At 33.2% G+C, this 15,964-nt stretch overlaps 3 protein-coding genes across 6 annotated transcripts; 2 read left to right on the top strand and 1 right to left on the bottom strand.

Annotated features, from left to right (window-relative positions):
• On the bottom strand, window positions 1-2,664 carry LOC119638193 (zinc finger protein 808). The gene is made up of 3 exons (XM_038034851.1): window positions 1,435-2,664; window positions 1,216-1,379; window positions 1-1,158 (listed from the first exon to the last, which is right to left on the bottom strand). Exons 1-3 carry the CDS (start codon window positions 2,609-2,611, stop codon window positions 427-429), a joined length of 2,073 nt encoding a protein of 690 aa, XP_037890779.1. The 5' UTR covers window positions 2,612-2,664; the 3' UTR covers window positions 1-426.
• A 217-nt stretch (window positions 2,665-2,881) lies between these two features.
• LOC119638190 (methylthioribose-1-phosphate isomerase) lies at window positions 2,882-11,246 on the top strand. Of its 4 annotated transcripts, none has more exons than XM_038034843.1 (6): window positions 2,882-2,984; window positions 6,746-6,910; window positions 9,915-10,150; window positions 10,240-10,448; window positions 10,584-10,747; window positions 10,845-11,246. In XM_038034843.1, the coding sequence occupies exons 2-6, from the start codon at window positions 6,779-6,781 to the stop codon at window positions 11,172-11,174; spliced, it is 1,071 nt and encodes a 356-aa protein (XP_037890771.1). In that variant the 5' UTR covers window positions 2,882-2,984; window positions 6,746-6,778; the 3' UTR covers window positions 11,175-11,246. The 4 variants fall into 4 exon arrangements, with proteins under 4 accessions (XP_037890771.1, XP_037890773.1, XP_037890770.1 ...); XM_038034845.1 differs by lacking the exon at window positions 2,882-2,984 and adding an exon at window positions 4,736-4,927 and having other exon boundaries at window positions 6,755-6,910; XM_038034842.1 differs by lacking the exon at window positions 2,882-2,984 and adding an exon at window positions 4,737-4,927.
• A 661-nt stretch (window positions 11,247-11,907) lies between these two features.
• On the top strand, window positions 11,908-15,604 carry LOC119638189 (lysyl oxidase homolog 4). The gene is made up of 2 exons (XM_038034841.1): window positions 11,908-12,129; window positions 12,199-15,604. The coding sequence occupies exons 1-2, from the start codon at window positions 12,066-12,068 to the stop codon at window positions 13,245-13,247; spliced, it is 1,113 nt and encodes a 370-aa protein (XP_037890769.1). The 5' UTR covers window positions 11,908-12,065; the 3' UTR covers window positions 13,248-15,604.
• Window positions 15,605-15,964: the final 360 nt, after the last annotated feature.

Raw genomic sequence — 15,964 nt, 5'->3', positions numbered from 1 at the left:
TATTTTGTTTATTGTTTCTCAAGTAATTTTCGTGTCTGAAAGAAAAAAGTATTCTCAATAGAAAGAAAGAGAAGAACTTGTTCAATTAAATAGTTGGTAATAAATTTGTCGTCGAAACTAAAACTAAACTCTATAAAACTATGTACGCCTTGCTTGTTGATGTATATTAATTATTCTATTCATATGAAATGACCCTTAAGAGAAATTATGTAATGAATCTGCATTAACGAATGCAATGCATAAAAATTTGCAAATTAAATTATTATTATGTAAAAGAAAATCTTGAAAAACAAATTTGTTGAAAATTATATAATTCTATATAATAAACAATTCACATTTAGTACATTAATAATAACTTACCGATTTATATAGAATGATAATAAACGAAAGGTACTCTCTCTTTCTCTCCCTCTCTCTCTTTTTGATTTAATTTGATGTTGAAGGACTGGCTTTAATAGTTGTATCATTATGTATTTTGATTATATGCCGTCTAACCGAAGAACGGTCGCCAAATGTACGATTACACTTGGAGCACTGAAAAGCTACACCGTTGTGAGTAGCTAAATGTCGACTTAAGCCCGACGCGTGTATAAAACGTTTTGGACATAGATGACAACAGTATTGCTGAACACGCGGCTGTTCAAGATGATGGCGATTAACGTGTTGCGTTAAATAGAGTCGTTGTGAAAACGATTTCTCACAGTGCGGACACGGATGTGGTTTAAGATCAGTATGCGTAAATTGATGACGTTTCAATATTTCTTTTTGACTAAACGATTTTCCGCATTCGCCACATTTGAAGGGCTTGTGTGCCGAGTGTGCAACCATATGACGTTTTAACGCACTACTACACGACAATACTATTTGACAATCAGGACACTGATAGCTAATGCCAGTTAGCACTGTTTTCTTGTGCACTTGAGCATGTCTTTCCATTGAGGTTTTCGTTGAAAATGCCATTGGGCAGTCTTCGCATTTAAATGTTTTTGCCGTATTAGTGATGGAGTATCTTAATGGTTTACTGTACGTCTTCGTTAACATAGTTGTATGGACTGTTGTCGAGGTAGTCGTTAACGTAGACGCACAGCCCGTAGTGTTTCTACGTGCAATTGATGTCTTGGGGGTGCTAGTCGTCGAATCCTTTCTAATTTCTGCATTCTATAAATTGATTCTTGATGTTTTTGAAAGTAAATACAAGTATATTCGAGCCGTTACCTCTTTCTTATGGCATAATTCATCCATATCCATAAGAGTGACATTTTTTTCATTTGTTCCTTCCGGAAAGTCAATAGTTATAACATTATCTTCATTAGCTTTAATTAAAGTAGTTACGCCGGAAGACTTTTTGAAAAACACTATTTCTCCATTGTCATCGTCAACTATGAAGATGAGAAGAAACTTACTACATATTTATGAAATGAAAAAATGATTTACTTTGATACGAAGTGGTGGCATGCTGAGTATCATCATTATTGTCCGTTTGCTCATCATCCGTTGTCAAATTTTGATAATCCTCGTCTGGATTTGTGAGACTATTCTCTTTAATCGCAGCTACGTCGTCTGGACTGCAATGTTGATCATCTCCAGCCATTAGTTCATCACGATCATCATAATTGAAATATTCAGTTTCACTTTCGGTGTCATCTCTACTACTACTATGGTTAACTGGTTCGTTGTTATGATTGATCTCGGTTGACGAATCCGATGTTTCGTTTTTAATTAAATCTTCTTTTTCAATATTATTTTCCGTTTCGACTTTCAGAATTTCAAAAGTCGGGGAATTGCATTTGTTTAAAGCGGACAATCTAATTTTATGTGCATTTGAGACAGGTGTGGGGTTAGATCGCTTTCCCATCTCGCATATGCTGACTTGTATGTCTTCTTGAAATTCTTGGTCTTTTGTTAGATCCTTTCTTTTATTTAGAAAGGACTGCAACTCGTTTAGAAGAGAATTCACTTCCGTTTCTCGACACTGCTTTATGACTTCCTCTCGTACTTGGTCTCTAGCTTCTTTTAAACATTCTTGCTGCAATTCGCCACGTGCACTTTCGAATTCGATTTGCAATTTATGTGTTATCTTTCTCTCCAATTCGTCCTTGCATTGCTTTTTGAATTGCTTTTTAAATTTACACAGTTCCAATTCGTGCTCCTGCTTCATTTTTTGCTTCCAATCTTCGTATTTTTGTTCCTCCAACTTAGCCATTTCTTCCTCCTCTCTTTTTATAAATTTCAAAGAGTCCTCAAATTCAACTTCATCGTCATCATATTCATCATCATCCTTAATGAACACTTTACTAATCTTGCCCATATTCAAGAGGCGTATATGTTTGCGCAATTTGACATCAGCTGCTTGGCTGCGTTTGCGAAAATAATATGACTTTTCCAACTGATAGCGACATGGGGAACATATTTTTTTAGGTAATTCGTCAGAATTTCGTATCTCCAAGGCAGCACAAGCCATTATGCGCATCGATATAGATATATTTCCAGCTAGTTTATGGGCTTCTTTTGCTGTGGGAAATATAGGTATTGTGCCCTCGCTCTCCTTTAAACACAAACGACAAATTGTTTCCATTTGTGGATAAGTCACTTCCACTGATTGCGGTTTCATTTTAATTATTAAATTAAATTTTAAAAAAGCAAATATTCTTTAATGCACAACAAAATCCAGGCGCAAGAATAAAATCCACAGAATTATAAAGCAACGTTGCATTTAATGCCAATTTTTTTACCTATTTGCAATATAGATTCCACATAAATATTCTCAAACCGAAAATTGTTACTTCTGGCAACATTTAGCACGGAAGATAGAAAAAGTGTAACAAAGCAAAACTGATAAAATTACTTTTAAAGCTGTAACAAAGACCGGTTGATTAGTTAATTAACAGCAAAATATAGTGTAATTTAAGTAGATTTGTTTTTAGTGTATACATACATATACATATAATACAAAGATAAATATACGGGGAAAGCAATATCTAAAGGTAAAAAAGAAACTTACTTCGAAACGTCGAAGTCACTGCACGGCATTGATTAAACAAATAAAGAAGTTTAATTTCCGGTTAATTGCATAAAACATTTTTGCAATATTATCTATCTACTTCGTGAACTGTGTTGGTACAATTGTTTTTTACTTTCTAATTTTCAACGTCATCGCAAATCATGATTATGTATAACAGCCACCAGTTGATTCATAAAAAATTGATTTCTATATCGCAAAATTTTTCTTCACTTTTTCTGCAATCAGCTTTCTTTAGTAACATATGCACATTTTATATATTGCCTTCCATGCCAAGTGTATGTTGAATAAACATTTTTCCATATGCCACGAGATAAGGATCTTATTTGCTTTTAATTGAACGTCAAGGAAAAAAAATGAAAGAGAAATGCTTTCAAGGACATGGTATCCGTTAGACAAGAAGAAAAAGTAGAAATTTGACACTTGGAACAAATCAAATTTGAAAATGGCATTGAACTCTAGTTTCGACCGTGTCCCGTTTAAAAAAAAGTGACAAAAGCTCCGAAGAAAATAATGGTAAATTACTTAAGAAACTTCTGATGTACGATTTGTTTCGAGCGTTCACTGGAACGGGCTAGAATGTATGCATATGTTTTTCTTTTAATATTCGCTGTAATAAGTTCGCTTACCGTGCTCCATTTTCTAAAATCCTTTTAATTCGTTCGAAGTTTTGAATATCTTAAAGTCACTTCGCGTATTGAATGTTGTAGTCGACGTATATGGTTATTATTTAAGTTTGCGAAACTAAGTAATTTGATTGTTTCTTATTAAGGAATTTCAAAAATACAACTTGAGAATTTAACTTGATTAACTTTTTCTTAAGACATCTCTCCTTTCAAGCTTATCGCAGTATTCTTAAATTCTATTCTGTTATATTTTTGAATGAGCATTTTTTTAAAAAGATAAAAACTAATATCTTAATTTTTTAGGAAACTTTGACAACATTGATTGCTTTTGGGTTGATCAATCCTAAGGAGAGTTTCATAGCGTCCTCTCCTCAAGTCAGCGATCACCTTATTACAAAATATAACGGCGCATGTTATATTCTTCTTTGCTTCATATACACGCCGAGGCAAGGGGTAGAAAATGTTTGTGAAATCATTTCATAATAGATCATCTATCAGTTCGATGTTTATAATCATTATGAATTTGTTGATTGAGCAATATTTTGCAAGAGACATATATATATATATAAAGACATATATATATATGTATATATAGGGCTGGTGTAATTAATGCAAATTTATTTTCGCGCCATCAAGATATTAAAAATTCCTTAACATATACCAAATGTTAAACAATAATCATCGACTATTGGCAAAATAACAACAAACATCTTATTCTATAATAAAAATTTGACATGAAGATTAAACGTTTTATTTGTTACCGTCAATCGTATAAATGCTCAGATATTCAGCGACTATAGAAATGTGTTGTGTTCTTATCTAGAGGAGGAGTACTCTTTCAAATATAATACAAATTAAATAACTACCTCATCAACATCGTCATTATCATTGTAATGACCGTGTATGTACCTATGTGTGTGTGTGTGTGTGTGTGTGTTCGTTCGTTCGTGTGTTCATCCTGTCTTTAATCTGAGTATGAATAAACAGACAAATAATCTGTACTAGATGAGCATTTGATTTGAAATAGAAGCTCATTGCAAGTGTAATGAATTTGTTTTGTTGCTATTTTATTAAAGAAAAATGAAAAAAAATCTATGAATTTCACTGGCAATAACAAGAGATTTTAGTTAGTTGTGTTTAAAAAGTGTAGTCGAGGCGCTGTTAAGCGGAAAAACGAAACAAAAAAAAAGTACAATTTTTTTAATAAAATATTTGTTTTCTTAATACTTAATAACTTAAAAAGACTTGAAAAATTTAGGTACAATTTCTTTATGATATGAAAGTGAGTCCAGAAATAAAAGCAAAAAAAAAAAAAAAAAAACTGATTTTTTGTGGCATCACATTTGTTGATAAAAGCAATATTTTTACAGCGTGTTATTCTTATGTACTCACAATGCTTAAAAAGATTGTTTTTGTATTCATAATTACTTCCTGTTCCATTTTATAGTCTATGCTATACAATTAAGAGCTGATATAGAAGAAGGTCAAGCGATGATGTGCAAGCTGATTCCAATGTTTCTCAACATTAACGCATAAATAGAAATATTGGGCGGTTGAGCGTCCGTCGCTTCATGAGCTGAACTAATGCTACACATTTCGGAATATCAGAATAAGCCTACGTATGCGACCATATGGCGGAGACAGTTTCATTTTTAATTCTTAGGTTATGATTTAAAGACAACGAACTTAGTTTAGCACGATGTAATATATAATTATCAGTGCACTCGTTACTATTATTTTAGTTAATCATAATTAATTGGGACTTTGAGTTGTTTATGTTTTTAGTTCAATTTTGCAAAAGTATAGTTATACCAATAAAGGCGTAGCGTAGGAATAAACGTACCTTATCAAGTGACAATGGCTGCAAGGAATATTTACAAAACTAAACCAATAAGGAAACTCTAGTTGACCAGACCATCTGTCCGTATGATGATTCTTTACTTCCGTTTCTTATTAATGAAAGCGAGGTAAGCCGGGACGTCATGGACATCCATGAAACTCTATGATTTATCTAATCCGTAAGGTGATCTTTTACGCTTTGGATATCGCAGTACATCCACTGGTCATTATCCGCATTGTTCAAGCAGGGAAAAGTGACTTCCCTATGTTTAATGTGTTTTTAATGAAAGGTCTTTTTTTTTCCGTTACATCGGGATGTATTATGAAATAATAGTACAATGAAAAATTTCTCCAATCTTGTGTCCAGTTAAATTCCGATTTGGAAAAAGATAAGACAACTTATCTGTTATATGAGATGGCTCGTCCAGCGGTCAACTTGAAATTCTGAGTTGATTTACCGACATATTTTTGGTTTACGCTCCCAGTCATAAGATATTGATTTGGGAAGCTAATGCGGTTGTTTATCTTACCGCATGTCCTCTGTAAAGCTTATCATTCGTTGTTTTCTTCTTCCACAAAGATTGGCACAAATAATCGATAATCTTTAATGATTCATTGTTCATGGTGAGCTATTGCTCTCGTCTTTAAGAAATTTAAATTATGCAAATATTTAAAGCCTCCATTTCGAAAATTTTAAATTTCGTTTCTTAAGTTTCTTTTTTAGAAAAGTCGCTTAACTTCTTTTAAGTGCATCGGAGGACATAAAGAAAGTTAAAGAAGAAAACAAGTAAAAAGACTATAGTGGGCCACGGCGCGTCATCAAATATCCTATACCACTCTATGTTTATTCCAAACATGGAGTTTTCAAAATAAGGGGATCGGGGGAAAGTGATCGAAAAAGTGGTCTCATCGGAAATATTTTGATTAGGTTTCGTGCGGCTTGTACGTTGAAGATAAGCAAACAAGATAGTCCGGCAAGCTTGTACCAATCAATCGGTGTATATCAAGTCCTTCTGGGTATTCAGTACTATAAGTGGCGTAGGATTAAAAAAAAAGGATATTAATATCAATTTTTTAAGCTAAATGGCTACGTGCTGATCATCTGATGATTGCTTCACTACGTCAACAAAGATTTTTCAATTCTAAGGAAATTTGTATATTTTTTTAAATCCATATTTACTTGTTTATTTATATATATATATATATATATATATATATATATATGCACATACTCATAAAAATTTTTTCTTATTTTCTTAAGCGTTTGCAGAAAAGAACGTTGTAAATAGAAATTATGCCATTACAATCGGTAAAGTATGCACCCGGGAAACTGGAAATTCTTGATCAACTATTGTTACCAGTGCAATCCAAATATTTAGCTGTTAAAGGTGTTGAAGATGGTTGGAAAGCTATTAACAAGATGCAGGTGAGAAACATACCGAAACTCATTTACATCCCAATATATTCTAACTCATTGTTACCGCATTTGCTAAAAACATTGTTAACAGTGTTTTTTCTTCAGTTTGTAACTTATTAGCAGCGAGTGCAATACCTATGATGTTGAAGTTGTAAGAAACGGTAATGCTTACAGATAATCAGAAAGGCGAGTAAGAGGAGGCACGGTAGAGTTGATTCAAAACCTCCCACATATCAGGCACTTTCCAGAGTTCTAGAGCAAAAGCGTATAATAATTACTTTCTACGTTTACTCAAAGTAAGCACTAAGATCTTAGGTTTCCAAAAGACTTGTAAAATATTTTACACCTTCGAGCGGACTATATGTTGATGTCTCTTTACTCCTTTTTTTAACTTCCTTTCGAGTATTACAACATAATTAGCCCGAGTTTATTTCAGAATCCGCCATCTTATCGTATTTTATGAAATGGAATTATAAACATACTTCTCAGAGAACGTTTACATGTGCGTTGAGCCTGAGTTGCATTGAACTCAACGGTACTTTTCAGCTTACGCTCCCTATGGACATAGGCTCTGCTTTATTTCGTCGTTAACTTAGAAAGCATGTATATTTTTTCTTTTATTTACAAGTACCGTTACAATAATAAACGCCAGTCTATTCATGTAGTCTGATACTTTCCGTGTAACATTATAAATTGTTTATCATTTATTAATATTCACGCCTGCATACTATACCCGAAAAATGCAGTATGACAAATGTGTTATCTCCGTTGTAACACTCAACAATACTTAGCGGATAGCCCATAGAAAAAATATATAATACCTTCGATTAATGTAAAATTCTGAGTCAATCTAGCAAAATTCGTTCGTCATCTCTCGCAGAGATAAACTTAGAACGAAATACGAAATTAGACACGGTACGCCAAAGTTCAGTTATTAAGTAATTGCAAGTAGTAGAGATCTTTAATAGATTACGATTTCATAGTTTATGAATAATTTTTAATTGTAACCTTTAGAATTATTATTCATTTGGTCGTTGAATATTCGCGATTCAGACTAAGAGTAACTTCCAAGTAATATCTAGCTATGCAAAACAAAATTAGTCCAACTTTTTACGAGAAACTTTGTAAAAAAATATCCGAAATTATCAAATATATTTTCATAACATGATCTCATCATTATTACATTTCACCAAATTTGTTTAGTATCGTCTATTATCGTATTGTACCCCATCATTAGTTTTGTCAATTAATTTGTGCATCGAAGCTACAAAGAAGCATTACAGTTACATTCTGGATAAACGATGATATTACGAGTCCATTTACCTAAATCCATTTGGTCTGAGAATGTGTCGCAAAACATGAGGTAAAAATTTCGTAAGTTTAGCAAATCGATCAAGTGAACCATTAGCGAAAGCTTGATGATGACTTGGAAATATATTAGAAACGAATCTCTTGCGGAATCTCTTAGTGATATATAGCAGAGAGAGATATATGAAATTGTGTACACAAACATTGTAGGAGAGAGGAGATAGCATATGCTTCGACGAATTCTAATATTTTTTAATGCTTTTTTGTAAACTTAGTTATAAAGCAATTTTTTTAATTATTCTTAAGTGTTTACATCTCTATTTAAAATATCTCAAATGTATTTTAAATATTTTACAAACAATTATGTCATAGCTTTTAGAGAAATATTTTTGAAATTCTTGCAAAATTATAGCGCCTATCGTTCGTTGGTTGCTTAAACAGGCAAAAAAAAAAATCTTTAAGTTTTTGCAAAACAAAAACACTTTTTAGAAATGTGTCTGCGTGTGCAATACAGATGTGATGTGATGCAGGTTCGAAATGATTTTAAACGGTTTGCACTACAAGCGATTTAAAATAATTCATTTAAAAATTTAATTAGTCAACAAATAACAATTTCATACCAGACAGCTAGACAGACAAATATATATATATATACATATATATATATATATATATATGTCTGCATATATATATGTATACACATTTCTCAAAAGCAATGCTTTTCATGTTGGCTTTCACTCTCAGACGAAGACAGCGCGTTTTTCTAACAGCAAGCATCGGCGATGACATGACAGACAAACGAAATCTTCTTAAAATGCTTAACAGCTTTACAGCTAGGTATTTAGAAGACAATGAATCGTTTGAGGAAATTAATGATTTTCATTTTGAAATTTTGAAAAATTAATATAAATGTCTTGGCCAAAAAAGGGAGGTTTAGCTGCGCATAGAAAAAGTTGTCATATATCATATGACGCTAAAGTATCAAGATAAAAACCCTAAATAAAACAAGTGCATCATCATCATTTCGGTTAAGAAAAAACACACACAACGGAGCGAAATTGTATTAAATCGTTTGGAATTTTTGAAAGATTTCATCCTTGTTGCCATTAAAGTCACATTCGCAAGAGCAGCTCAGCTTAACGATTGCAATTCACGCCTGAATATATCGAGAAAGATGAGAGTTTTCATCGCAAATCCGTTCAAATTGGAATTAATGGCTTAATGATTAAGTAGTGAAATTGTTGCATTTACTTAAACGAAATTTTCAAATCCTTATATGAATGGCGAATAAATCTGAGAAAGTTATTTGATAGCAACCATTTAAAAAATCTATTCAGAAATTGATAAGCGGATACGGATAAACGGAAGCTTTATATCCATAGGTGAATAAATGGTGAGAATCTAATGTATTTTTGCGCCTAGACTTCGATAACGAAGCCACGGCGATTGGCGAGGATGTTTAGAAAAAGCATCGATTGACTCTACAAAAAATGCATATATTTACATAATCAACGCATCGAAACTTATATCTTTTGATAATCGATTGATAAACCTGCAGAAAATTCCCCGCAAAAATGAAAAAATCTTAATAAATCGAATTTACATCAATTTTTGTTACAACAGGGCATTACATTACTATCTTCAATAAGGGATTTTGGATAACTTCGTTTTTTTATTAATTTGTTGTTTTTCTTTTTTGTTTTAGGTACGTGGGGCTCCAGCTATCGCTATAGTCGGTTGCTTGTCATTGGCCGTTGAAATATTCCCAGACACATACGATTCGAAAAAGACATTGCGTCAAGAAATTGAAGGAAAACTAAACTATTTAGTATCAGCCCGTCCGACAGCGGTCAATATGAAAATTGCCGCAGACGAACTGATAGCATTAGCCAATGATTTAACCAAAGATGACAGTATTAATGTTGAGCAAATGAAAGAAAGGTATGCGTATACGTATTGTGTGTTAGCGTTATACAATTACGTTACGTTATGATAATGAAAAATAATTTTTTTTTTTTTTTTATATTTAGATTTTTGGCTGCGACTGAAGCGATGCTCCAAAAAGACATAGACGACAATAGGGCTATTGGTGCTAATGGAGCGTCTATTATATTGAAAAATCTGAAAAAAGAAGGACCCGTACGTATATTGACGCACTGCAATACGGGGTCATTAGCGACTGCCGGCTATGGAACTGCTTTAGGTGTTGTTAGGAAATTACATGAATTGAAAAAATTAGGTATTTAAAAATTGGCGATAGTGTGATTCACTTGCTTGCATTCTTTCCCCTTATTTCAAAATTATATTTTACACATTTTCACAAATATTTTTGCTCTCATATTGATATTGTACGCATGATTGATGCTAATTGCAGAGCATGTCTATTGCACGGAGACGCGTCCCTACAATCAAGGAGCACGCTTGACAGCCTACGAATTGGTACACGATCAACTTCCGGCCACATTGGTGTTGGACAGCATGGTGGCGGCATTACTGCGTGCCAAAAACATAGCCGCCGTCGTCGTGGGAGCAGATAGAGTGAGAATTTTTTTTTTTTTTTTATTTTCAGGCCGTAAAACAATTCATTTAAATTCGAATACAATTTTTTTTTTTGTTTTTTTTTTTTGCATTAAAGGTCGCCGCAAATGGTGATACGGCAAATAAAATTGGCACTTATCAAATAGCTGTTATTGCCAGACATCATGACGTACCATTCTTTGTGGCTGCTCCTTTAACTTCCATAGATTTGCAAATACCCAGCGGTGATCATATTATCATTGAAGAGCGGCCAGATCGCGAAATGACTCATGTCGGTGAGCATAGAATAGCTGCACCGGGTATTAACTGTTGGAATCCTGCCTTTGATGTGACCCCAGCCTCCCTAATCAGCGGTATTATTACTGAGCGTGGTGTATTCAGTCCTCAAAAACTGAAATCGGAAATTACCGCTTTCTTGGAAGCGTAATTGCCTTCTTTTTTTTTTTTTTTTTTTTCTCTTATAGAATTTTTTTCATTACAATTAAGCTTAAAATTTTTCCATATTCTTAAACTGAGATAACTATTTCTCCCAAAAATTTCAAACAATTAATTATATAAGATCTGTACTACATACACATATAACTGATATGAACTTTTTGTCAAAAATCTTCGGCTTCTTCTTTGTATTATTTAAAAATACAAGCTTCTGTTGACAAATACAATAAGCTTTTGATTGAAAGGAGTCTTTTCAGAAAGTGAAACAGGTGAGAAAAATACAGTTGGCATGGGGCGAACGTTTCAACGCACACCACTAGCCCAGTATACGATACTTGATCATAAATTAGAACGAAACTCCATACACTTGATCTATTCTCCGCATAATGTGGACGTTTTTAATCATTTTTTTACAAATGTCTCCTTATATCGAAAGAAGGAAGACTTTTCAAAAATTATGGGCAATTTCTTGAGTTTGAAAAATTTATAAATTTTGCTTGCACGGAATAAACACAATCTTAGACCATAAATAAAAGATCGTGCAACTCATAACAAAATTCATTTATTTGGTCTACGATCCGCATGTGTAAAAGCAATTTTTTTTCGCCTCTCTTAGCGATGTGGAGTAGTAAAATTGATGGGTGGTTCATTGACCCTTTATTCATTTTTTTTTTTTTTATGAATAAAGCAAATATTAACTTTCGCTATGTTTAGGCTTTTCATAAAATGTTATTTTGTTATTCCTTCAAACAGATGTTTTATAAATTGTTACTCTCAAGTGAGACTAACACTTCTTTGTGTTTCAACAACAAAATGTAAGTATAAAAGGCCGTACGTTAATTAAGATTATCATTTAATTGCTATTAATCCCGGAGATGACAATATGTCGCTATTTGGATTATTATTAGCTCTAGCGATTTTTACTAAAATGTTACTAAGCCAACGGGGTAATTATGAAATTAAAAAAAAAATTATGTTTTTTATACTTTTTCATAGCCTTACCTACCTATCTATAGTCGAAGTGGCGAATACTATACAGCAGCCTTTAAATGTTGAAACCAATTATCGCAACATGCGCTTGCGTCTTAATAAAAGCCATGTTGATGGTGTGAACGAGGGAACAGTGCGAGAAGGACGCGTAGAAGTAAGTTTTGATTTAGGTCAGTCATGGGGCACTATTTGCGGTACGTATTGGAGCTTTCGCGAAGCGAATGTAGTTTGTCGTCAGTTAAATTTGGGTTATGCCGTCTCGACAGTGCAATCGCTCACTTATGGCGATAGTAAACGATATCCTTGGAAAATGGTAGGCACTTTATGTCGCGGCACCGAAGCCAGCTTAAGGGATTGCTTTCGCGAAAAAGATTATCCAAAGTTTTGCGATTCGTCTAATACCAAACTGGCGGTTGTAAGATGCGTTGAAAAACTGTCAGACTTGAATTTGGATTTAGCAGTTACCGAGATGTCTGCTTTCTTGGATACCAGGCCTTTATCTAATCTAACATGCGCTATGGAGGAGAAATGCTTAGCGCCAGATGCATACGAAATTCGAACTTCTCAACCCGACGCCGAACGTAAACTGTTACGTTTCTCCACGCGAGCAGAGAATGTGGGCACCGCTGACTTCAATCCCTATGCAAACTATGCAAATTGGCAATGGCATCAGTGTCATGAGCATTATCATAGCATGGAAACATTTGCTACATTTGATATTTACGATAGACATTATAAGAAACAAGCTGAGGGTCATAAAGCTTCGTTCTGTCTTCGCGATACTGGTTGTAGGACGGGTATAACACCGCGATATACTTGTGGCAACGTGACTCAGGGCATTACAGTTGGTTGCTGGGACACGTACAATACTCAACTTGATTGTCAGTGGCTCGATGTAACAAATTTAGCAAAGAACAATACTTACATATTACGTGTAGCGCTTAATCCTGATTATCTAATCGGCGAAATGTCTTATGAAAATAATGGAGCTGAATGTTTGCTATATTATACGGGCAATCAATCGACTACAACACTATCCCAATGTGTGAGGGCGCCTTTATGGTTTGCTAATTAAAAAAGATATTTTCCAAATCGATTTTCCAAAAAAGTTCTGAAATTGAATAAATGAAGTCATTTTTTACTTTTTGAAATATTTTTTTTATTATTTAGTTATTCTCTTAAACACAGCATTTCTTCGTACGTACGTAATTATGTAATTGTTCTTTCATGTTTTATAATACAAAACTTCTATGCCTTTAAATTTGATATAAATACAAATATATTTTAATTCTTCTTCATCTTCTCGCCGCGAGAAGTTTAAAAAAAAAAAAAAAAAAAATTGTTTTTGACCAATCAAAGAGACACTTTTAACTAAATCCAAGTTAAATCTGGAGATAATATTTGCAAGGTTAGCGAGGAAAACCCATTATCCTACTCATTACTTTCTATTCATGTCTTCTGGGAGATCTCTGTAGAGCGTTTGCGTCAATTATGTGTAGAAAGTGCAGTTATTATCACTTAGCTATTCTATCTATCTTGATCTATGCGTCAGATGAGGTCTTTTCGAGGTTATGTTTTGATATATTTTTTATTTATTTTTGAGATTTTAACTTTTCAAATCCTACTTACTATCATAGAAAATTACCGACCTCACGAATATTTATTGTAAATCGGTTCACGACCATTTTATTCTAAAGTGCGATCCTTACAATCTCTTAGATATGCAAAACATACGGAACTCTTATGAAAAAAAAACCAATCCATTCACATTACAGTTTTCCTGCATCGTTTAGATGCATCGGCAGATGCCTGGAATAAGGCCTGAGAGTATTGCTCTCGCCGTACATAGCATTATAAAATTTCCCAATTTATCGATTGCGTCTCATTGTCCGAAGATGGAACTATTTACTGAAAAACAGTGCAGTCTCGGAGGAACGATTTGCACCAGTTGCCTAAAAAGGCCAACTTCTCGATCGATTTATTGAAACAAGAGATGGGTGAAGGATGCTTCACGGTAGATATTCATTTGAAGGATAAGAATCGACATTTGGTGTGCACTGTATCTTAGTTACCTAATCACATTTTATTCAGTTTTTACCTCATTGGAACGATATAAAAATGATCAACAAACGTTTATTCAGAATTTCACTATATTCCTTTGGCTTTTAATATATTTTGTATAATCTTACAATAGGCCACGGTCTGCAATTAAACACTTCGCGTAATTTATAATATATTTAAGAACCGCATTTATATACTATATAAAAGGACCTTTCACGATGTTTGGATAGTGGTCGAAAAAATGGTCTGACCGGAATCATTATCGGTAGACTTCACGCCAGAGTATAAAATTTCATCCTGTAGGCTTACACAAGAATGTATGGCGAATAGACGGACAGATAGACAGACAAGCATAGATCTAATAGAAGGTGGTGTATCTCAAGTCGTTTTTCAAGTCCTTTCGTCTGTTATACGCATATGTACAACTACCGGTGCTGAGTATAAAAAGGAATTTATCTTATTATTAGCATTCATCACTTAGTGTAAAAAAATATGGATTGCTATCCATCGACTGGGAGAAGTTTTACTCAGTTTTAAAGTTTAACGCAAACGAACGGACAAACGGAAACTATTGTGGAGTTTTACTGCCTTTCAATAATCAATTCAACCAATTTCTGTAAAACATTAATTGCACCGATTTCATCTAGAAATTTTACTATATAATTCACTCAGATATAGCGAAAGAGAGTGTGGAGTGTTACAAAAGAGATAATAAATGGTAATTAATCGCTCATAGTTACAGCCCTGCTCTGAGCACCATCGCAGACACAAGTCACAAGTAATGAGGCTTCTATGCTTTCTATGCTTTCTTTGACCTAACGCACTTCATTCGTAATGCAATTTATACTGAAGAGTTTGTTGTGACTATTGCTCATGGATATCAAAATTGAAATAAAATCACCAAAAACTATGACAAGCAAATAAATGCTTTTCTCTTATAACTGCTGAGCAGTCGCAACAGAATGCGGTCATAAGGCGGTTTTTTGTAAGGGTTTTAAGTGGGAACTGTTTCGCTTCCGAATTCCAAGCTTTAAGAAATACATACTTCCTTACCTTCATTGTAGCCCCAATATATTTTTATTTTCAAAATGCAAATAAACAGGCGGAGATATCATTTGTCCTATCTGAGAAGAGTTGTATTTTCTAAAGATTTCTATTCGCCTCGATTACTACTTGATAAAATTTTATATATATCCTTCGGTGAGAATAACGATATTATCTCATTAAGTAACGGGGGATAAATAAAAGTTTATATGTGAAGAAGTTGTAATTTATTCTCGATTCGCGATACAATTCGTTCGAAAAATTTTTTATGCATCTTTTATTTTTCACTTATCATTATTGACTACATCACTAAACATATAAATTTGCACAAAAAAAAAAGGACTTGTTCTTTTCTCCTTTTATATGTTTTACAATTTTTTTTAATCATTTTTGTTGAATTATATTTAATATATATATGTATCTATATACATATATATTTATATATCGTTTAAAAGGCGTAAAAAACGTTTTTGAAATGATGAGAATTTTATGAAAAGAATTCGTTTTGTGCGCCGAATAATGCAATATTTGTCATATTGTTTAAAAAGATAAAGAAAATTAATTTTCTTAATATATCTTGATCATAACATATCGTGTATCGTATATATTTCAAATTACGTCTGTTTGTACGATTTGGCAGTACTTTTTAGGTAATTGAACAAACGAAAGATCATACTTGCATATGTC

Source organism: Glossina fuscipes, unplaced genomic scaffold, assembly GCF_014805625.2.
Source record: "Glossina fuscipes isolate IAEA_lab_2018 unplaced genomic scaffold, Yale_Gfus_2 85, whole genome shotgun sequence".
NCBI lineage: Eukaryota > Metazoa > Arthropoda > Insecta > Diptera > Glossinidae > Glossina > Glossina fuscipes.
The sequence above is the reverse complement of the archived record's forward strand: the minus strand, read 5'-3'. Positions and strand labels throughout refer to the sequence as shown.